A 23,979-nucleotide genomic window follows, 5' to 3' on the forward strand; every position below is an offset into this window, starting at 1 on the left:
CATGATCGAACATCACACGGTAATTGACATATATTCTGCTTATATCTTTTGTCCTACCACTATTGTATTTGCATATCTGACCACTGTCTATGTATAACCATTGTGTATGTAGTGTATTGTCTAGTGTGCCTGTAGTGAAAATATGTATTTGTAAGATGTATGACCAGAGGTAAATTAGCATCTGTTCTAGGCTGCAGCTCTTCACAAAAGGTCATGACATATGTTATCCTGAGAAAAGACAGCTTTCCTGGTCTCGGGGTCTCCGGCCCCAGGGTGCCTCCCTAACACGGAATTGGAAACATTTCACATCTGACTCCTTTGAAGGGAGAGGCCAAATTGCAGTGTAACAATTTCTATTTAGTATGAGAAAGCAAGGATACACAGAGAGTGTTTAGAGAAAAAAAATGTATTCATTGGTAAAGTAGCCATGGTCCATTCACAAACCAGGAATTAGAATATTAACATGAAGGCTGGTCCAGAAATCTGATCTCCAGGTTAAATATATAAATTAGGCCTTTACACATAGAAAGCTGTTCACAGACTGAGTGACAGCCAAGCTGGTGGGATCCATTTCATATTAATCCCCCCTCAGGGAGCAGGATACCAGACTGCTAGGTTTAGATATTTCTTTAAGTTTCTCATTTTATTTTATCACTGTTTTGCATATTTGTATGACACTTTTTATTTCCATATTTTTATATCCTTTTATTGTAAGCACTGCACCTTTTCTATTAAAGCTTAAAACTTTAATAAGTTTGAACCTTGTATGCTCTAAAGAATCCATAGCCTTAGAGTGTGTGCTCCTGGTGATTGGCACATAGTAGTAGTGCTTCCATGACTCATCGCCCGTGTGTTCGGTCATTGGTGGCAGCGTGTGTGGTCTGTGTCGGGGTGTGCTTTATACTCCCACTGCAGCATAGGACAGAGGGTGAATGCTGGACTGAGTGAGAGGAGATAGATTAACCCTTGCAGGCACAACCCCAAGTTACGTGCTGAGAAACGGGTATGTGACAGTGCCCTTAATGCAATAAAATATATAATTTAACGTTGGACTGTCTTATCTCGATCCACACGTCCTTCCCTCTATCTTTCCATGCTACCGAGCCTGGTTTCTGGCGCGGTATAATCCAGTTAACCGACCGGGCTTATATCTAACGAGGAACTGGTGGCAGTCCAACCGGGATAACAAGGTTCGGTTTCACTGGTGCTAGTGAAAGAGGCCTCAGGATTGTGGGCGAGTGTGGTGCCATGTCAGTGACTGCGTGTGCCACATCCTGTCTCTCCCGGTACCTCACTGGGCCTGTGGGGACAGGGTGTGTCTGTGTAAAACTGAGTAAAGATGACCTTACGTTTACCCATGGGGTGCGGAACATCACGTTGGTGCAAGTGAGGAGACCATACCACATCATCTCGCTGACGTAATAGTGATGTCAGGTGGTGTGGCGAGGTGCACGTTTGTCACGTGGTGGCAGATGAGGAATTCTGCGTGATATCTCTAGTGTCACGAATGATCCTTCATGTATCGGACATGGACTGTGAACACGAGGCTCTGGTGGTCTAATGTGTCGCTAATGAGCTGATTATGATCATGAACAGTATATATGGCGGCTCTGCAGCAGGATCTAAGTAGGGCAGAAGATTTTGCACTTACACTGCAGGAGTTGGCTCGGAGGTTTTACGGGAAGGCTGCTATTGATCTCCTGCTCACAAGGCTGTGAGGATCCGGGAGATAACACCAGGGAGTCCTCCAGAACTGGAATAAGATGGACATGAATGCCATGAATACTTAATCACCCTTGGAGTCCGCATCCACCCAGGTGTGGCCCATCCTCACCTTTCTTTGGTGGACAGGGGCTGTCTTCTAATAGTGCGTGGGACAAAAGACTCTTCTTAATTTTGGTCACAGCATCAGTGGTGTCTACAACACGGTTCTCATCAAATGTATACGGGCTCTGGTACACCGATGATGATGATGATGATGATGTGAAGGTCTCCTCAGAGCAAACATCCTGAGGACCAAGAGAAGAAAGATCTGTCATGATACTGTAGCAGGATTTCCCAGGGCAGTGAACGCCTTCCCTGTCCCTCAAGCTAGGAGGACCCTAGGCTTTCCCTGTTCCCCAGATTACCCCTGATGGTGGGGATTTTAGCGCCTCGTACCTCGCTATGCTCCTAAATGCACTCTGAACTGTTTCCTACCCCATCCAGGGAGGTATGGAAGTTTATAGGACAACAAAAACCTGACAAGGCAAACAAACATGGATAAAAAAAACCCTACAATCATACAAATACCCTCACAAAACAACCGAGTGGAAATCAAGGAAACGGTAGGAGTAAACCAAATGAAAAGAGGATTATGATAAATACACAATACTAAATCCACACGGATATCTCCTGCAAATTACACCAACTGACTGCTACTAATTCAGCCTACTCCTTAATCACCAAACCTGGAAGTAGAACTATCACTGGCCACTCCTCAGTGCAAGAGGTGACACACATACCATAGGGGAGTGACCAATGCAGAACAGCTGAGACAATTCAGGATGGAGAGCTCCAGGAGATGGACAGAACTGAATAGCCCATGCAACAAGAGAGAAAGGAAAAGCATATCTAGTACTTGCAGGGGTTTGTGTTACCGGACCCTATGATCTTCGGGCCCTTCTCTGTCTCGGTATCCCTGTGACAGTACCCCCCTCCTAAGAGGGGCCTCTGGATTTTCAGAACCAGGTGTATCTGGATGAGTGGTGTGAAGAGACTGGACCAACCTGATGGTTCAGAGGAAGCAATGTATTTTTTGAGAAGCGATTGGCGAACACATTAAGGATCTGGAAAGTAGGTGGCAAAGCAAGGCGAAACACTACTGGATTTATGGCGTCAACTTCTTATAGGGACTGATGATCCTGGGTCCCAGTTTCCAAGAAGGAACCTTCAACTTAAAGGGGTATTCCCATCTCCAAGATCCTATCCGAATATGTAGTAGGGGTAACAATAATATTAGCAAGTACTTCTAATTGGAAATTTAGTCTAGTTCTTCAGATTTGCTGTGTCACTTACCTCATGTAGGGTATTGCAGTAGTTAAGGTATCCATGGTTACGTCCACTCATAGTGACAGACAGCACTTAGTGGTCGAATCCATGAATACCCAAGCTATTGTAATGCTCTCCATGAGGTATGCAACATGTCAGTCAGTAGTTTGGTCACTACCGAAAAGTTCTTAATGAACTTACGGTAATAATTACCAAACTCTAAAAACCTAAGGCTTTTAAGTCTTCAGGACGATCCCAATCCACTATTATTATGTATTGCTTATATAGCGCTATCTTATTCCGCAGCGCTTTACATACATCACTGTCCCCATTGGGGCTCACAATCTAGATTCCCTATCAGAATGTCTTTGGAGTCACTACCGCCTGGACCTTTGCCGGATACATGTGAAAACTGGTGGATGATCAGAAATAAACCAGAAAAGAAATCTCCTGAACGGAGAATATACATTTCTCAGGCTTGACTGATAGTTTTGTCTCTGAGTATCTGTTAGACCTGCCTGACATGTACCTGATATGTGACTCGAGGTCCGGCGAATAAACCAATATGTCATCCAGAGAGATCACAGCAAATCTATCCACCAGGTGACTAACAGCTGAAAGATGGTGGGAGCATTAGTCAACCCAAATTGCATCACAAGATTTTCATAGAGTCCCTCTGGGGTATTAAAAGCAGGCTTCCACTCATCCCCCTCCTTTACACGGATGAGATTATATGCCCCCTGAGGTTCAGTCTGAAAAACCTCTTAGCCCAGACGATCTGATTAATGAGATCCAGAATGAAAGGGAGCGGGAACAGACCTCGAATCGTGATCCAACTTAGTTCTTGGAAATCCAAGCAGGGGCGTAACCCCCTGTGAAGATCTGAGGTTGTGGTTTGGAATCATCACAAGTTAATGCAACTATATATTATTCCTTATGTCCTTAGTACAAGTTCAGATATAAAGGGTTGCCCTCTTCCCCCTTTACTTTTTTACCCTTGCCTTAGCCCAGCTCATTAGAGATGATCCCTCCATAGAGGGCATCAGCACGGATCGTAAAGAGTTTAACATAAGTTTCTATGCGGAGGATATCCTCCTGACCCTTACCAATCCTTGTAGCTCTATTAAGAGAGTGCAAACCCTTCCGCATAAATACGCTTTATTTTCAGATTTTTTAAGTTCAAATCTAAAATTCTCCAATTTAATCTCACTTGCATGCAAATTCAGAGTATAAAAGAGGTTTTTCCTTGGGGCTGGGCAGAGAGGGATCTTACATACTTGGGTCTGAGAATTTCTAGGCCCATCAGATCTCTCATCCCCGATCATTTGGACATTCTTATCTCCTCTATTTCTAAGGCGCTCCGGTTTTATCAGGACAAGGAGATGTCTTGGTGGGGTAGGGTCCTCATTGTTAAAGCTGTTATTCTCCCTAAAATTCTTCATGTATTTAGGTCCCTTCCATTACTCATCTCAACCTTTTTGTGTGGAGCAACAAGAGGGCTAGAATAGCTTCTAATCGAGGTGGTACGGGTCTTCCTAATATATTGGCCTATTACTTTTCTAATTTAAGTAAGCCAAGTCTTTATTGGTGGTCAGCTGATTATACGCCCTCATGGTTGGAATTAGAATTGCATTTTAATAAATACTCCTCACCCTGTAGGATTATTTTTAACTAGCTGAAGAGCCCGGCGTTGCCCGGGCTTAGTACCTAACTGTGGGTCCCGCTCTCTTCCTTAACAGCCCCGCTCTCCACCCGCCATCACGCCCTCTCCGTCCGCAACCTCGCTCTCCACCCGCCATCATACTCTGTCCTTCCACAGCCCCGCTCTCCACCTGCTGTCCCGTTCTATCCCTCCGCAGCTGCGCTCTACATCCGTGCCCTGCTGTCCCTCCACAGCCCCGCTCTCATCCTCCACAGCCCCGCTCTCTTCCTCCACAGTCCTGCTCTCCGGCTCTCTCCCTCCACAGCCCTGCTCTCCGGCTCTCTCCCTTCACAGCCCCGCTCTCCATGCACCGTCCTGCTGTATCCGTCCGCAGCCCCGCTCTCCATCTGCGTCCCACTCTGATGCTTCGTGATCCGTTGGTGTCCCACTCTGATGCTTCGTGATCCGTTGGTGTCCCACTTTGATGCTTCGTGATTGGTTGGTGATACACACACACACACATACACACACTTTTATATACTTTTAATTTATTCAAGAATAAATCTTTGGTATGGCATGATCATCCAATTTATATGGCAGTTCTTGCGGCTTGGCAAAGACTCCTAAAAATAAGTGTAGTTTCCCTAAGAAGGAGCTTCTATTGAGACTTCCCCTTTCGTTTGTGGGTACTGTTTTCACGACTGATCTGGACCCGGATTGGGCTACTTGGGGAATTCCCAAAGTACAGGATGTTGTTGATAGAAATAATTTTGCTTCATTTTCTCATCTGCCGGTGTAGTGTTCCCTCATCTGCCTTTCTGAAATTTATTATTTTGAAAGCATTTTTGGAGCCATTTGCTCACAATAACCCTCCTCTCTCGGATCCTGCGATTAACGTCCTAAACAATTTGGGTCATGGTATATTTTGGACCATTCAGTATTTGTATCTGTGGTTCAACAATTGTTAAATTACCATACATGACCAATTGGGAAGCTCATCTGAATATTTCTATAGCCTCGGATGACTGGGAACAGACTATTTCTTTAACGTATTCCTCCACCAGGGAAAATGCAAAGTACTACATCTGGGCAACATATACAGAATGGGAGGAATAGGGCTAAGCAACAGCACATGTGAAAAAGCCTTGGGTATACTAATAGATCACAGACTGAATATGAGTCAACAGTGTGATGCATGTTATGAATGAGTCACCGGAGGAGGAAAAAACAAACACACAAGCTAAGTCCAGAAAACCGGAGAGGTTGGTAGCTAGCGGATTGCAGACCCCTGATCCTATTCACCACAACTAACAGTAGCCGTGGGGAGTTCCTACGGTGCCCTAGACCCCTCGTCACAGCCGGAGAGCTAAAGAAAGAAAGGGGAAATCTAAACTGCCCCAGAGCAGACCCCAAAGCAATAGACAGCCCCCAACATGTATTGTCGGTGAAAAACAGATGAAAACACAAACACAGACAGAAAGACAGGCTGAGCAAACGATGGGGCCCAACTAACTAGATAGGAAAGGACAGAAAAGATGCTGGCTGCAATCCGCAAAAAACCGTGCCAAAAATAATGTCCAACACGTCTGATAAAAAAGGCCCTGAAGTCACCAGACTTCAAAAAACACTATATCAGCACTCAGGTATATTCTGAAGACAGAGCAAAGAGATCAACTGATCAGAGACAAAAATGGAGTTCAGCCCGTCCCAACCAGGGCAGGCTGAACACAAACACTAAGTAAACAGACAAAATCTCATGGAAAAAATAGCAGAGCAAAAACTTAGCTTTTAGTAGACAGGAACTAAACTGGATGCCAGAGCTCACAGCAGAAAGGATCACCAGCAACCCTGCAGGGCGTCGGCTGCCTTATATCCACTCAGAAATTCCGGATGTCCAATCACACTCCGCCTGTTCAGATAACAGGTTCTTCCCATCCAGATCAATTTCACTACCTCCTTTCACCGGCAGAGGGAGTTCATCAGATATCAACGGTGAAGGGGAAAATGAACTCACAACAGATGCAGCAGCAAAAAAGGCAAATGCAATTCTAGGATGTATTAAAAGAAGCATACAGTCTAGATCACGTGGTCATTATTTCCCTCTACTGCTCTTTGGTCAGACCTCATCTGGAATATTGTGTCCAGTTTTGGGCGCCACATTTTAAAAAAGACATCAACAAACTGGAGCAAGTTCAGAAAAGAGCGACCAGAATGGTGACCGGTCTGCAAACCCTGTCTTATGAGGAAAGGTTGCAGGATTTGGGAATGTTTAGTTTGCAAAAGAGAAGACTGAGAGGAGACTTAATAGCTGTCTACAAATATCTAAAGGGCTGTCACATTGTAGAAGGATCAACTTTATTCTCATTTGCACAAGGAAAGACTAGAAGCAATGGGATGAAACTGAATGGGAGGAGACACAGATTAGATATTAGAAAAAACTTTTTGACAGTTAGAGTGATCAATGAGTGGAACAGGCTGCCACGAGAAGTGGTGAGTTCTCCTTCAATGGAAGTCTTCAAACAGAGGCTGGACAGACATCTGACTGGGATGATTTAGCGAATCTTGCTTTGAGCAGGGGGTTGGACCAGATGGCCCAGGAGGTCCCTTCCAACTCTACGATTCTATGATTCTATACTGTATCTATGGCCCTACAGGAGTCGTATTTTAAAGTCATCTCTAGGTGGTGTTACTCACCTTCTCGTTTGGCACTTATAAACTCCTCTATCTCCCCTCTTTGTTGGAGGGATTGTGGGCAATGCGGCAGCCTTTTACATTTGTTTTGGTCTTGTCCACTTATTAGACCCTTTTGGAGGGACATCTCTTCCCTTATTGCCATTATTTTACAGAATCTGGACTTTTCTTTATCTCCCCAACTGGCCCTTCTCTCTCTGGGTTCAGATCGGTTGGATCCGCCTTTACGGAAACTTATTTTGCATTTGCTTCTGGTTTCCAAAATCAAAATTGCTTTATCTTGGAGGTCTACTAGGGTTCACAGGAAATGGTGGAAAAATTGTCTCTTCATAAATCCTATGAGTATAAACTGGCTTTATTGAATAGTTGTTTCCCTACTTTTTCGAAAAAATGGCGTCGCTGGCCGGCCATATTTCCATAAAGATTTACTGTATTTGTTTTATTTCTATAAATCTTGGATACTTGATTTCATGTTTCCACTAGATTTCTGAAACTCAACATGGACAAAACAGAATTCATCATCTTTCCCCCATCTCACGTGGCCCCCCCTACGAACCTATCAATTACAGTAAATGACTGACCACTCTCCCCAGTCCCACAAGCTCGCTGTCTCAGAGTAATCCTTGACGCTGATCTCTCCTTCAAACCACATATCCAAGCCCTTTCCACTTCCTGCCGACTTCAACTCAAAAATATTTCACAAATCCGTTCATTCCTCACCCAAGAATCTGCAAAAACCCTAGTCCATGCCCTCATCATCTCTCGCCTTGACTACTGCAACCTCCTGCTCTGTGGCCTCCCCTCAAACACTCTCGCACCCCTCCAATCTATTCTAAACTCTGCTGCCTGACTAAGTCCCCCCGCTATTCCCCAGCTTCTCCCCTCTGTCAATCCCTTCACTGGCTCCCAATTGCCCAGAGACTCAATTACAAAACCCTAACCATGACATACAAAGCCATCCACAACCTGTCTCCTCCATACATCTCTGACCTCCTCTCCCGGTACTTTCCCGCACGCAACCTCCGATCCTCACAAGATCTCCTTCTCTACTCCCCTCTTATCTCCTCTTCCCATACAAGATTTCTCTCGCGCATCACCCCTACTCTGGAACTCTACCACAACATATCAGACTCTCACCTACCATCGAAACCTTCAAAAAGAGCCTGAAGACCCACCTCTTCCGACAAGCCTACAACCTGCAGTAACCACCGATCGACCAAACCGCTGCCGACCAGCTCTACTGTATTATCACTCATCCCTTGTAGATTGTGAGCCCTCGCGGGCAGGGTCCTCTCTCCTCCTGTACCAGTTATGACTTGTATTGTTTAAGATTATTGTACTTGTTTTTATGTATACCCCTCCTTACATGTAAAGCGCCATGGAATAAATGGCGCTATAACAATAAATAATAATAATAATAATAATGTTAATATGTTATGTTTTGTCTTACTTTGAAAATGTTAATAAAATATTTGGAAAACAAGTCCAGATAGATGGTCAAAATACATTGCCACCAGTCCACAAGATCCCAAGACAGGGCCGGTAGTCCCACTGCCCCCGTACCAGGCGACACTCACTGTCTCCCAACTTTTGGTTGGCCCACCGATTTCGTATCTCCCAACAGTGTAGTCTGTAGTCACAGTCCACGCTTCTCCAGATGACAGATAACCCAATCGTAGCACATGTATCCAGCTCCAGCCTACAACAGTCCTTAAGATAATTTCTCAAATCCAGACGACAGATCCCATGACCGTAGCAAGTGTATCCAGCCCAGCTGACAACCAATCTGCATAGACCATCCATACATGGCCACCAGAACCTCAGCAACAGATCCTCACCCCTCAACGTAACTGCACCAACTCACTCACTAAACATGTAGCTTATTGTTCTCCCTCTCCTGGGATAAGCTCCCTGAATGGGCATAAGTGTTCACACCCTTCCCCCCCCAAGCTAAACGTGCATTGGTGGAGGTACTTTCCTCAGGCCCAAACCCATGACCTGCACGTGAGACGCCCTGTGTTGATGGCTCTGCTTGGTCTACTAATTATCCCAAAATATTCTTTAACTACATAAATAGTAAGAAACTAAAAAATGATAGTGTTGGCCCCCTTAAAAATAGTCTGGGTGAAATGGTGGATGAGGATGAGGAAAAAGCCAATATGCTAAATGACTTTTTTTCAACAGTGTTTACACAAGAAAATCCCATGACGGATAACATGATCAGGGATAAAAATTCTCTGTTAAATGTCACCTGCTTAACCCAGCAGGAAGTACGGCGGCGTCTAAAAATCACTAAAATTGACAAATCCCCGGGCCCGGATGGGATACACCCCCGAGTACTGCAGGAATTAAGCGCAGTCATAGATAGACCATTATTCCTAATCTTTAAAGATTCCATAATAACAGGGTCTGTACCACAGGACTGGCGTATAGCAAATGTGGTGCCAATATTCAAAAAGGGACAAAAACTGAACTTGGAAATTATAGGCCAGTAAGTTTAACCTCAACTGTGGGTAAAATCCTGGAGGGTTTTCTAAAAGATACTATACTGAAGTATCTGGAGAAGAATAACCTCATGACCCAATATCAACATAGGTTTACAAGGGACCGTTCCTGTCAGACTAATCTGATAAGCTTTTATGAAGAGGTAAGTTCCGGACTGGACCAAGGGAATGCTGTGGACGTGGTGTACATGGACTTTTCAAAAGCTTTTGATACGGTGCCACACAAAAGGTTGATACATAAAATGAGAACAATGGGATAGGGGAAAATATGTGTAAGTGGGTTAAGAGCTGGCTCAGGGATAGGAAACAAAGGGTGGTTATTAATGGAGCACACTCGGACTGGGTCACGGTTAGCAGTGGGGTAACGTATTTATTAATGACCTTGTAGGGGGCATAGAGAGTAGAATTTCAATATTTGCAGATGACACTAAACTCTGCAGGGTAATCAATACAGAGGAGGACAATTTTATATTACAGGCGTAAACTAGAAGCTTGGGCTGATAAATGGCAAATGAGCTTTAATGGGGATAAATGTAAGGTCATGCACTTGGGTAGAACGAACAAGATGTATAATTATGTGCTTAATTGTAAAACACTGGGCAAAACAGTCACTGAAAAAGACCTGGGTGTATGGGTGGACGACAAACTCACATTTAGCGGCCAGTGTCAGGCAGCTGCTGCAAAGGCAAATAAAATAATGGGATGCATTAAAAGAGGCATAGATGCTCATGAGGAGAACATGATTTTACCTCTATATAAGTCACTAGTGCGACCACACTTAGAATACTGTGTACAGTTCTGGTCTCCGGTGTATAAGAAAGACATAGCTGAACTGGAGCGGGTGCAGAGAAGAGCGACCAAGGTTATTAGGGAACTAGGGGGTCTGCAATACCAAGACAGGTTATTACACTTGGGGTTATTTAGTTTGGAGAATGGAAGGCTTAGGGGTGATCTTATTACAATGTATAAATATATGCGGGGACAATACAAAGACCTTTCTAATGATCTTTTTACTCTTAGACCTGTGACGGGGACAAGGGGGCATCCTCTACGTCTGGAGGAAAGAAGGTTTAAGCATACTCACAGACGCGGATTCTTTACTGTAAGAGCAGTGAGACTATGGAACTCTCTGCCATATGATGTTGTAATGAGTGATTCACTACTAAAATTTAAGAAGGGACTGGATGCCTTTCTTGAAAAGTATAATATTACAGGGTATATACACTAGTCTCCTTAATATTGCGTTGATCCAGGGAGCTAGTCTGATTGCCGTATGTGGAGTCGGGAAGGAATTTTTTTCCCCAATGTGAAGCTTACTGTTGCCACATGGGGTTTTTTTGCCTTCCTCTGGATCAACATGTTAGGGCAAGTTAGGATAGGATATGGGTTGAACTAGATGGACTTAAAGTCTCCCTTCAACCTTAATAACTATGTTACTATACTCATCCACACAATGGGACTATTGGCTGGGAGAACAATGACTTGAGGCCCGTACAATATGAAAACAAAAGCACGGAAAAAGGGGGAGGCTTATTCGGCTCACCAAGTGTGAAAATGTAGCCTCCATCACGGAATGTGGTGCAAGGACTCCAGCCCGGTGTTTGGGCAACAATCAGTAAAAGGAAGGGGGTTCCAGTATCCGCTTCACGTGATAAGGTTAAAGCATGGCTGGCAGTCCTTTGCCGCATCTGGCTTGTCCACGAGGCTTCTGGCATGTATAACTCCCTGCATGAATAACCCTTTGTAAGCTAAACTGTACATTGTTTCCTAGCACACATGCCTCTATTCCACGCTCTAGTAGTGCTCCCCTGGCACATATGTAATGCTCGATGCCTCTGAGACACTAACGAGGGTAAAGGAATGCTCGCCTTACTCTGTTCCCAATCTTGGGTCTGGCTTAAGAAGATTGACGTGCTGGAAAAGCCTGCATCCCTTAGAGCCGCTCTACATGCATTCGTCCAATAGTCTTTAGAACGAGGCCAGCTCCTCACACCCACGTCTTTGTTCTTAATGAAAAACCCTGCTGAAAGGGGAGATGAGAAGGGTCTGATGTGACCCTGAGCCAGACTCTCTGTGAGAAACGCCTGACTCCTGGAACGTTATAATGCCTGTTCTTAAGCAACTTGGCCCGGAAATGAAATTAATGGAACAATTATAAAGTCCACACAAAAACGCAGTTCTCTTTGCGTTGCACTGCAGGAGGCGGTCCTCCTGCAGTGCAACGCAAAGAGAACTGCGCAACGCGTCATCCCACCCAACTGCATAGGTTCCTTGGTTGAGTCAGCACTCAATTCCACTGATATCCGACCCCAGCGATGATTGAGGTGTCTTTTTCTCTCCCTTGAAGACAGTGGTCTACTCGGATTGCTAGAGACATGGCCACTTCCAGGGGTCTCATATAGAACAAAGGCATCTTTCACCTTCTCTGAAAGCCCCTGACAAAACTGACTACGGAGCGCAGGATTATTCCACCTAAAGAACTCAGAGCAATAGTCCTCAACTCGCCGGTCTCCCTGCTGAAGCCAATTAGATTTAGACTCTACCAGCGAGACACGGTCAAGGTCATCATAAGCTAGACAATTCCTCCAACGGCTGAAGCCTGTGGGAATCAGGCTGGAGAGAAAATGCCCAGGCTTGGGGGTCACCCTAGAGAAGAAAACTTGGAATCCCCACCCTCTGTTCCTCAGTACCTGGACATAGGGACATAATCTCAAATACAGTTTGTAGACCTCCACCAAAACCTTATTCCTACCCCTTGTGAACCTATCCGACATAGCTATCTTTGGTTCCAAAAGGTCTTTCCTGGAGGTAGCAGACCCTAAGCCTGGAGATGATGGGTGCTGCAAGGCAACTGCTCTTAATTCTGCCACCTCTAGGCTAAATGTAACTGCCCAGCTAGGACAACCACGGGATCCATAGTTGATCCAAAAAAGTATGGGCTGGTGATGTCACAATACTGTATAAGGATTTCCTGGGTCAGTGGGCTCCTTCCCTGTCCCTCAAGCTAGGAGGAACCTATGCTATCCCTGTTCCCCAGACTACCTCAGATGGTGGGGATGCCATGGCCTCATACCTAGTTATGCTCCTATATGTACCCTGATCTGTTTCCTCACCGACCAAGGCAGGTAGGGAAGTGTATAAGACAACAAAAACCTGATAGACATGGATAAAATAAAACTACAATCATACACATACCCTCACCAAACAACCAAATATAAATCAAGGGAACAGTAGGAGGGGAAAACCAAGTGGAAGAGGATTAGGATAATCACACAATACCAAATCCACAAAGATACCTCCTGTTAACTACACCAACCAACTGCTATTAATTCAGTACTCTCCATCACCAAACCAGGATATGAAAACTATCACTGGCAACTCCCCAGTGCAAGAGTCCAGCACATAAATCTGACAGGAGTGGCCAACACAGAACAGCTGAGACAAATCAGGGCGAGAGCTCCGGAAGATGGACAGAACTTATTCATCTTAGCACTAGCAAAGCAAGGAAGACCTGCACTGCTAATAGGAAGGTGAAGCAGATCTATCATGACAACGGGTTTGTGTAACCAGACGCCGTGAGGTCTTCTGGCCACTCTCCATCACGGTATCCCCATGACAAGATCACATCTCAGAAACCAGCCAGTGACGGTACAATCCCACCGACGGAACAAAGGAATCCTACTAGGGTCACAGCAGTGCGGACCTGGATGGCAGAGAAGGACTTCACCTCGGTCACCAAGAACAAAGGATAAGAAGGTCTGCTGCACCTTCAGCATCGAGATCCAGTCGTGCTCCAGCAGCTCCTCCAGTTCCGCCTTCCTCCGCTTCATGGCATCGAGCTCGTCCATCAGTTTCTGCACCAGCCGTGTGGTCTCCCTCTGTGCACTGTCCTGCTCCTGCTTCATCCTCCAGAACGCAGCTCGTTCCTGCTGCTCCAGGTAATCGCGCATCTCCCGAAAGTCTCGGGTCAGGGTATCCTTAATGTCAAAGACTAAGATCTGCAGGGACAGCAGAATAAGAGCAGTCAGCAGACCCGGGGATGTGCAAGACAGAACGCCAAGTGAACTGCACCAGCACAATTGTGAGTGCAGCTCTGGGGTATAATACAGGAGGTAACTCAGGATCAGTAATGTAATGTATGTACACAGTGACTGCACCAGCAGAATAGTGAGTGCAGCTCTGGAGTATAATACAGGATGTAACTGAGGATCAGTAATGTAATGTATGCACACAGTGACTGAACCAGCAGAATAGTGAGTGCAGCTCTGGAGTATAATACAGGATGTAACACAGGATCAGTAAAGTAATGTATGTACACAGTGACTGCACCAGAATAGTGAGTGCAGCTCTGGAGTATAATACAGGAGGTAACTCAGGATCAGTAATGTAATGTATGTACACAGTGACTGCACCAGCAGAATAGTGAGTGCAGCTCTGAGGTATAATACAGGAGGTAACTCAGGATCAGTAATGTAATGTATATATACAGTGACTGCACCAGCAGAATAGCGAGTGCAGCTCTGGAGTATAATACAGGATGTAACTCAGTATCAGTAATGTAATGTATGCACACAGTGACTGCACCAGCAGAATAGTGAGTGCAGCTCTGGAGTATAATACAGGATGTAACTCAGGATCAGTAATGTAATGTATGCACACAGTGACTGCACCAGCAGAATAGTGAGTGCAGCTCTGGAGTATAATACAGGATGTAACTCAGGATCAGTAATGTAATGTATGTACACAGTGACTGCACCAGCAGAATAGTGAGTGCAGCTCTGGAGTATAATACAGGAGGTAACTCAGGATCAGTAATGTATGTACAGTACACAGTGACTGCACCAGCAGAATAGTGAGTGCAGCTCTGGAGTATAATACAGGAGTACCCCAGGATCAGTAATGTAATGTATGTACACAGTGACTGCACCAGCAGAATAGTGAGTGCAGCTCTGGAGTGTAATACAGGATGTAACTCAGGATCAGTAATGTAATGTATGTACACAGTGACTGTACCAGCAGAATAGTGAGTGCAGCTCTGGAGTATAATACAGGATATAACTCAGGATCAGTAATGTAATGTATGTACACAGTGACTGCACCAGCAGAATAGTGAGTGCAGCTCTGGAGTATAATACAGGAGGTAACTCAGGATCAGTAATGTAATGTATGTACACAGTGACTGCACCAGCAGAATAGTAAGTGCAGCTCTGGAGTATAATACAGGAGGTAACTCAGGATCAGTAATGAAATGTATGTACACAGTGACTGCACCAGCAGAATAGTGAGTGCAGCTCTGGAGTATAAAACAGGATGTAACTCAGGATCAGTAATGTAATGTATGTACACAGTGACTGCTCCAGCAGAATAGTGAGTGCAGCTCTGGAGTATAATACAGGAGGTAACTCAGGATCAGTAATGTAATGTATATACACAGTGACTGCACCAGCAGAATAGTGAGTGCAGCTCTGGAGTATAATACAGGATGTAACTCAGGATCAGTAATGTAATGTATGTACACCGTGACTGCACCAGCAGAATAGTGAGTGCAGCTCTGGGGTATAATACAGGAGGTAACTCAGGATCAGTAATGTAATGTATGTACACCGTGACTGCACCAGCAGAATAGTGAGTGCAGCTCTGGAGTATAATACAGGATGTAACTCAGGATCAGTAATGTAATGTATGCACACAGTGACTGCACCAGCAGAATAGTGAGTGCAGCTCTGGAGTATAATACAGGATGTAACTCAGGATCAGTAATGTAATGTTTGTACACAGTGAGTGCACCAGCAGAATAGTGAGTGCAGCTCTGGAGTATAATACAGGAGGTAACTCAGGATCAGTAATGTATGTACAGTGCCTGCACCAGCAGAATTGTGAGTGCAGCTCTGGAGTATAATACAGGATGTAACTCAGGATCAGTAATGTAATGTATGCACACAGTGACTGCACCAGCAGAATAGTGAGTGCAGCTCTGGAGTATAATACAGGAGGTAACTCAGGATCAGTAATGTAATGTATGTACACAGTGACTGCACCAGCAGAATAGTGAGTGCAGCTCTGGCGTATAATACAGGAGGTAACTCAGGATCAGTAATGTATGTACACAGTGACTGCACCAGCAGAATAGTGAGTGCAGCTCTGGAGTATAATACAGGAGGTAACTCAGGATCAGTGATGTAATGTATGTACAGTGACTGCACCAGCAGAATAGTGAGTGCAGCTCTGGAGTATAATACAGGATGTAACTCAGGATCAGTAATGTATGTACAGTGCCTGCACCAGCAGAATAGTGAGTGCAGCTCTGGAGTATAATACAGGAGGTAACTCAGGATCAGTGATGTAATGTATGTACAGTGACTGCACCAGCAGAATAGTGAGTGCAGCTCTGGAGTATAATACAGGATGTAACTCAGGATCAGTAATGTATGCACACAGCGACTGCACCAGCAGAATAGTGAGTGCAGCTCTAGGGTATAATACAGGAGGTAACTCAGGAACAGTAATGTAATGTATGTACACAGTGACTGCACCAGCAGAATAGTGAGTGCAGCTCTGGAGTATAATACAGGAGGTAACTCAGGGTCAGTAATGTATGTACAGTGACTGCACCAGCAGAATAGTGAGTGCAGCTCTGGAGTATAATACAGGAGGTAACTCAGGATCAGTAATGTAATGTATGTACACAGTGACTGCACCAGCAGAATAGTGAGTGCAGCTCTGGAGTATAATACAGGAGGTAACTCAGGATCAGCAATGTATGCACACAGCGACTGCACCAGCAGAATAGTGAGTGCAGCTCTGGGATATAATACAGGAGGTAACTCAGGATCAGTAATGTAATGTATGGTATGTATACAGTGACTGCACCAGCAGAATAGTGAGTGCAGCTCTGGGATATAATACAGGAGGTAACTCAGGATCAGTAATGTAATGTAATGTATGTACACAGTGACTGCACCAGCAGAATAGTGAGTGCAGCTCTGGAGTATAATACAGGATGTAACTCAGGATCAGTAATGTAATGTATGTACACAGTGACTGCACCAGCAGAATAGTGAGTGCAGCTCTGGAGTATAATACAGGATGTAACTCAGGATCAGTAATGTATGCACACAGTGACTGCACCAGCAGAATAGTGAGTGCAGCTCTGGGGTATAATACAGGATGTAACTCAGGATCAGTAATGTAATGTATGTACACAGTGACTGCACCAGCAGAATAGTGAGTACAGCTCTGGGGTATAATACAGGATGTAACTCAGGGTCAGTAATGTAATGTATGTACACAGTGACTGCACCAGCAGAATAGTGAGTGCAGCTCTGGAACATAATACAGGATGTAACTCAGGGTCAGTAATGTAATGTATGTACACAGTGACTGCACCAGCAGAATAGTGAGTGCAGCTCTGGAGCATAATACAGGATGTAACTCAGGGTCAGTAATGTAATCTATGTACACAACGACTGCACCAGCAGAATAGTGAGTGCAGCTCTGGAGCATAATACAGGATGTAACTCAGGATCAGTAATGTAATGTATGTACACAGTGACTGCACCAGCAGAATAGTGAGTGCAGCTCTGGGGTATAATACAGGATGTAACTCAGGATCAGTAATGTAATGTATGTACACAGTGACTGCACCAGCAGAATAGTGAGTGCAGCTCTGGGGTATAATAAAGGATGTAACTCAGGGTCAGTAATGTAATGTATGTACACAGTGACTGCTCCAGCAGAATAGTGAGTGCAGCTCTGGAGCATAATACAGGATGTAACTCAGGATCAGTAGTGTAATGTATGTACACAGTGACTGCACCAGCAGAATAGTGAGTGCAGCTCTGGAGTATAATACAGGAGGTAACTCAGGATCAGTAATGTAATGTATGTACACAGAGACTGCTCCAGCAGAATAGTGAGTGCAGCTCTGGGGTATAATACAGGAGGTAACTCAGGATCAGTAATGTAATGTATGTACACAGTGACTGCACCAGCAGAATAGTGAGTGCAGCTCTGGAGTATAATACAGGAAGTAACTCAGGATCAGTAATGTATGTACAGTACACAGTGACTGCACCAGCAGAATAGTGAGTGCAGCTCTGGAGTATAATACAGGAGTACCCCAGGATCAGTAATGTAATGTATGTACACAGTGACTGCACCAGCAGAATAGTGAGTGCAGCTCTGGAGTATAATACAGGAGGTAACTCAGGATCAGTAATGTAATGTATGTACACAGTGACTGCTCCAGCAGAATAGTGAGTGCAGCTCTGGAGTATAATACAGGAGGTAACTCAGGATCAGTAATGTAATGTATGTACACAGTGACTGCACCAGCAGAATAGTGAGTGCAGCTCTGGGGTATAATACAGGAGGTAACTCAGGATAAGTAATGTAATGTATGTACACAGTGACTGCACCAGCAGAATAGTGAGTGCAGCTCTGGGGTATAATACAGGAGGTAACTCAGGATCAGTAATGTAATGTATGTACACAGTGACTGCACCAGCAGAATAGTGAGTGCAGCTCTGGAGTATAATACAGGAGGTAACTCAGGATCAGTAATGTAATGTATGTACACAGTGACTGCACCAGCAGAATAGTGAGTGCAGCTCTGGAGTATAATACAGGATGTAACTCAGGATCATTAATTTAATGTATGTACACAGTGACTGCACCAGCAGAATAGTGAGTGCAGCTCTGGAGTATAATACAGGATGTAACTCAGGATCAGTAATGTAATGTATGTACACAGTGACTGCACCAGCAGAATAGTGAGTGCAGCTCTGGAGTATAATACAGGATGTAACTCAGGATCATTAATGTAATGTATGTACACAGTGACTGCACCAGCAGAATAGTGAGTGCAGCTCTGGAGTATAATACAGGAGTACCCCAGGATCAGTGCTGTATTACTGATGTGGGGTTCTCCGGTGTGGCCGGTGTTACCTGGATCTCCCGGTATGCCTCCTTCTGGCTGCTGATCTCGGCCTCCTTACTTGTGATACTTTTCTCTAAGTGACTGATTTTCTTGTTAATATTTTCCTTTAGAAAATGCAAAGAAAAACCTGATTTTATCATTTGAAACATATTATACTGATTATTGACACCTTCCCCTCCTGTATGCCCCTCCCCCTCTCTATGCCTTTCCCCTCCTATATGCCCCCCTCTCCTGTATGCCCCTCCCCCTCTATATGCCCCTCCCCTGCATGGTTGTCGTAGCCCACAGGTGGCACTGCAGGAAGAGTGACGGGGGAGATCACTGCACTCCATCCTGGATCCGGGCCCTCAGCTGCTGTCCTGCTGCAGTAATGGGGGCCGATAGCTGCCGGGAGAAATCCGATAGGTGGCAATGGCCTCCTGCACCAAGCTGTTCAAACGGTGAGCCGACGCTGGGCCGGAGGTCACACAAGGGCGGGGGAGAAGCTGCAACACTGTGCGGTCACTGCGGAGGGGCTTCATACACTATCATAGCTCCCAACCGTCCCGATTCTCACGGGACAGTCCTGTTTTTGACCCCCTCCCCCCCACCTGCGTCCTGCACTGCACTGAGCCGCCACGGCCCCCCCATGCACCAACCCCATCCTCGCCCTCCCTGAGACCCACCGCAGCCCCTCACAGCCAGCAATGATGTCGCTAGGCTGTTCTGTGCACACAGGACCTGTGATGAGGTCACAGGAGGGGAGGAGTCAGGGGTCACATGATCAGGGGCCTCAGTGTGTGCAGGACTCTGCTGTGCTGGTTGTCATGGTGCTGGATGAGGGGAAGTTTATGTGTGGGGTCAGGAGGGGTTTACAGGGTGGATGTAGCAGAGCTGTGTGTGTACGAGGTGTACGGAGCGGAGCCGTGTGTGTACGAGGTGTACGGAGCGGAGCCGTGTGTGTACGAGGTGTACGGAGCGGAGCCGTGTGTGTACGAGGTGTATGGAGCGGAGCCGTGTGTACGAGGTGTACGGAGCGGAGCCGTGTGTGTACGAGGTGTACGGAGCGGAGCCGCGTGTGTACGAGGTGTACGGAGCGGAGCCGTGTGTGTACGAGGTGTACGGAGCGGAGCCGTGTGTGTGCGAGGTGTACGGAGCGGAGCCGTGTGTACGAGGTGTACGGAGCGGAGCCGTGTGTGTACGAGGTGTACGGAGCGGGGCCGCGAGTATGTACGGGGTGTACGGAGCGGGGCCGTGAGTATGTACGAGGTGTACGGAGCGGGGCCGCGTGGGTACGAGGTGTACGGAGCGGAGCCGCGTGTGTACGAGGTGTACGGAGCGGAGCCCTGTGTGTACGAGGTGTACGGAGCGGAGCCGCGTGTGTACGAGGTGTACGGAGCGGAGCCGTGTGTGTACGAGGTGTATGGAGCGGAGCCGTGTGTACGAGGTGTACGGAGCGGAGCCGTGTGTGTACGAGGTGTACGAAGCGGAGCCGCGTGTGTACGAGGTGTACGGAGCGGAGCCGTGTGTGTGCGAGGTGTACGGAGCGGAGCCGTGTGTACGAGGTGTACGGAGCGGAGCCGTGTGTGTACGAGGTGTACGGAGCGGGGCCGCGAGTATGTACGAGGTGTACGGAGCGGGGCCGCGAGTATGTACGGGGTGTATGGAGCGGGGCCGCGAGTATGTACGAGGTGTACGGAGCGGGGCCGCGTGGGTACGAGGTGTACGGAGCGGGGCAGCGTGTGTTGTGAGTTCATTTTCCCCTTCACCATTGAGGTCTGATGAACTCCCTCTTCTGGTGAAGGAAGGTAGTGAGGCTGATTACAAAGCACCTGAGCAGAATGATGATGACTGGGTGACTGGGATTGCTGACTGGATATAAGGCAGCCGACGCCCTTCTGCCTTGCGGGTGATTACTCTGAGGGATTCTTGGAGACCAGTCTGATTCCTGCTCCTCAAAAGCTAAGTTTTCTGCTCTACTTTTTGTATTTGTGTTTTGTTTTGCCTTGTTTTTCTGGATTTCTGCCTTTCCCATCTTGGTTAGCTGAATTCCTTTTTGCTCTGTCTTCAGATAATACCTGAGTACTGATATAGTCTTTTTGAAGCCTAGCGTCTTCAGGGCTTTTTTCCCTATCAGTCTGTTGGCTCTTGTTTTTGAGAGGGTTTTGGCGGATTGCAGACAGCAGCTTTTCTATCCTGCCCTATTTAGTTAGCTTGGGCCCCATCATTTGCTCAGCCTATCTTTCTATCTGTGTGAGTGTTTTTTCATCTTGCTTCACCGTCATTATATGTTTCGTGGCTGCCTATTGCTTTGGGGTCTGCTCTGGGGCAGTTTAGATTTCCCTTTCTGTCTTTAGGCTATGTAGTTCTCCGGCTGTGATCGAGGGGTCTAGGTCACCGTTGGAACCCCCCACGGCTACTGCTAGTTGTTGTTGTTAGGTTCAGGGGTCTGCAATCCGATAGCTGCCAACTTCTGTTTTTCTGGACTTAGCTAGTATTTCTGTTTTTGCCTCCTACGGTGACTCATTCATAACAGAATCACCCGCCATACCGCAGATCCTAGGGTACTCAATAGCAGGAAACAATTGTAAAAAAAAAAAAAAAAGTGTGCATATTTTTTCCTCTATATCTCTGAGGCCGTAGGGGGAATTTTTTTTTCTCTCAATGGAGATAAAGCAATTGTCTGATCGTGTGGAGCAGCTCGCTGCGGAAGTGCGGGGAATTTCCGCCTACCTTGCTCATTCACATGCTGCTGAACCAAAGATCCCTACTCCTGATGTGTTTTTTGGGGATCGGTCTAAATTTTTGAATTTCAAAAATAATTGTAAATTATTTTTTGCCTTGAATCCTAACTCGTCAGGGAGCTCCGCGCAGCAGGTTAAAATTGTCATCTCTTTGCTGCGCGGCGATCCCCAGGATTGGGCGTTTTCTTTGAAACCAGATGATCCTATTCTGACTAATGTGAACGCATTTTTTCAAGCCTTGGGGTTGTTGTATGACGAACCTAATGCTATTGATCAGGCTGAAAAGACCCTGCTGGCATTGAGCCAGGGTCGAGATTCTGCAGAATTGTACTGTCAAAAATTCTGAAAGTGGGAGGTCCTTACTACCTGGAATGATGGTGCTTTGGCAGCTCTCTTTCGGAAGGGTTTGTCAGAAGCCGTAAAAGATACTATGGTGGGATTTCCTGTTCCCTCTGGCCTTGACGATTCTATGTCATTAGCCATTCAGGTTGATCGGCGTTTACGTGAACGCAGGACTGCACGAGAGGTGTTGCCACCTGTTGAACAAGTGCCTGAACCTATGCAATGTGATAGAGTTTTGTCCAGGGAGCAACGTCAGGAGTTCAGAAGGCGTAATAAGCTGTGTTTCTTTTGTGGAGATGCCTCGCATATTATTTCTGTCTGTCCTAAACGAGAGAAACGTTTTGCACACACGTTTTCTGTGGGTGGTGTTCAACCTAAGTTTCTTCTGGCAATTACTCTGATCTGCTCCCTGTCCACATTTTCCGCCAAGGCTTTTGTGGATTCGGGAGCGGCTCTGAACCTGATGGACCTGGATTTTGCTAAACGTTGTGGGTTTCCTATGACACCTCTACGGACGCCTATCCCTTTGAGGGGGATTGATGCTACTCCTTTGGCGAAAAATAAACCTGTTTTGGACCCAGGTGGTAATGCGGGTCGCCCCAGACCATCAAGAAAATTGCAGGTTTTTGGTGTTACATAATCTGCATGATAGTATTGTTCTGGGGTTTCCCTGGTTGCAAATTCATAATCCAGTTTTGGATTGGAAATCTGTGTCTGTGGTGAGTTGGGGTTGTCGGTGTGCCCTTAGTGAGGCTCCGTTTTTTTCCACCTCTCCTCAGTCGCATGATGTTCCTGACTATTTGGCTGACTTTTATGATGTGTTTAGTGAGAATGAGTCTGCATCTTTGCCTCCTCATAGGAGTTATGACTGTGCAATTGAACTGAGCCCGGGGTGTAAATTTCCCAAAGGTCGGCTCTTCAATTTATCTGTACCCGAGCACGAGGCTATGCGATCCTATATTAAGGAGTCATTGGAGAAGGGTCATATTAGACCATCCTCTTCACCCTTAGGTGCCGGGGTTTTTTTCGTGGGCAAGAAGGATGGTTCATTAAGGCCTTGTATTGATTATCGTGCCCTCAACAAAATTACTGTTAAATATCAGTATCCGTTACCCCTGATTTCTGATCTATTCTCCAGAGTTAAAGGTGCTTGCTGGTTTACCAAGCTTGACCTCAGGGGGGCGTATAATCTTATTCGCATTAAGCATGGGGATGAATGGAAGACGGCGTTTAATACTCCGGAGGGACATTTTGAGTACCTGGTGATGCCTTTTGGGCTCACTAATGCCCCTTCTGTCTTCCAGTGCTTCATGAACGACATTTTCCGAGACTTTGTGGATAAATTTTTGATTATCTATCTGAATGATATTTTGATCTTCTCCAAGGATTGGGATTCTCATGTGGAACATGTTCGGACTGTGTTCCGGATCTTGAGGGAGAATTCCCTGTATGTCAAAGGATCGAAATGCCTTTTTGGGGTACAGAGAATTTCATTTTTGGGATTTATTTTGTCGCCGTCAACTATTGAAATGGACCCGGCCAAGGTACAGGCCATTTATGATTGGGTTCAGCCCACTTCTTTGAAGGCCCTCCAGAAGTTTTTGAGTTTTGCTAATTTGTATCGGAAATTTATAGCAAAATTTTCTAGTATTGCCAAGCCATTGACTGATTTGACTAAGAAGGGTGCTGATGTGTTGAATTGGTCTCCGGAGGCTGTTTCTTCCTTTCAGGAGCTGAAGCGAAGATTCACTTCTGCCCCGGTTTTGCGGCAACCTGATGTCTCACTCCCGTTCCAGGTAGAGGTGGACGCTTCTGAGATTGGTGCAGGAGCTGTTTTGTCCCAAAAGGATCCTGTAACATCTAAAATGAATCCCTGTGCTTTCTTTTCCCGAAAGTTCTCTCCATCTGAACGTAACTATGATGTGGGGAATCGAGGAACTGTTGGCCATGAAGTGGGCATTTGAGGAGTGGAAACATTGGTTGGAGGGAGCTAAACACCAAGTCATGGTCCTCACTGACCACAAGAATTTGATTTACCTGGAGTCGGCCAAACGCTTGAACCCTTGACAGGCTAGATGGGCCTTGTTTTTTACACGTTTTGATTTTGTG

The 23,979-nt window shown here is 45.9% G+C and overlaps 1 protein-coding gene across 2 annotated transcripts in view; it reads right to left on the minus strand.

The window, feature by feature from the left end:
* The window catches only part of RNF135 (ring finger protein 135), a 49,111-nt gene that overhangs the window by 3,085 nt on the left and 22,047 nt on the right, over positions 1 to 23,979 (minus strand). Inside the window, exons 2-5 of one of the 2 annotated variants that reach the window (XM_073563820.1) lie at positions 18,814 to 18,909; positions 13,635 to 13,865; positions 1,835 to 2,009; positions 1,652 to 1,753 (exon numbers count right to left, since the gene is read on the minus strand). In XM_073563820.1, the coding sequence (XP_073419921.1) occupies positions 1,652 to 1,753; positions 1,835 to 2,009; positions 13,635 to 13,865; positions 18,814 to 18,909 (604 nt within the window). The remainder of the gene's footprint in view (positions 1 to 1,651; positions 1,754 to 1,834; positions 2,010 to 13,634; positions 13,866 to 18,813; positions 18,910 to 23,979) is intronic. The other variant, XM_073563821.1, reaches the window with a different exon arrangement.

This window comes from Dendrobates tinctorius, unplaced genomic scaffold (assembly GCF_039654945.1).
Source record: "Dendrobates tinctorius isolate UK_male_01 unplaced genomic scaffold, ASM3965494v1 ptg000399l, whole genome shotgun sequence".
Taxonomy (NCBI): Eukaryota; Metazoa; Chordata; class Amphibia; order Anura; family Dendrobatidae; genus Dendrobates; species Dendrobates tinctorius.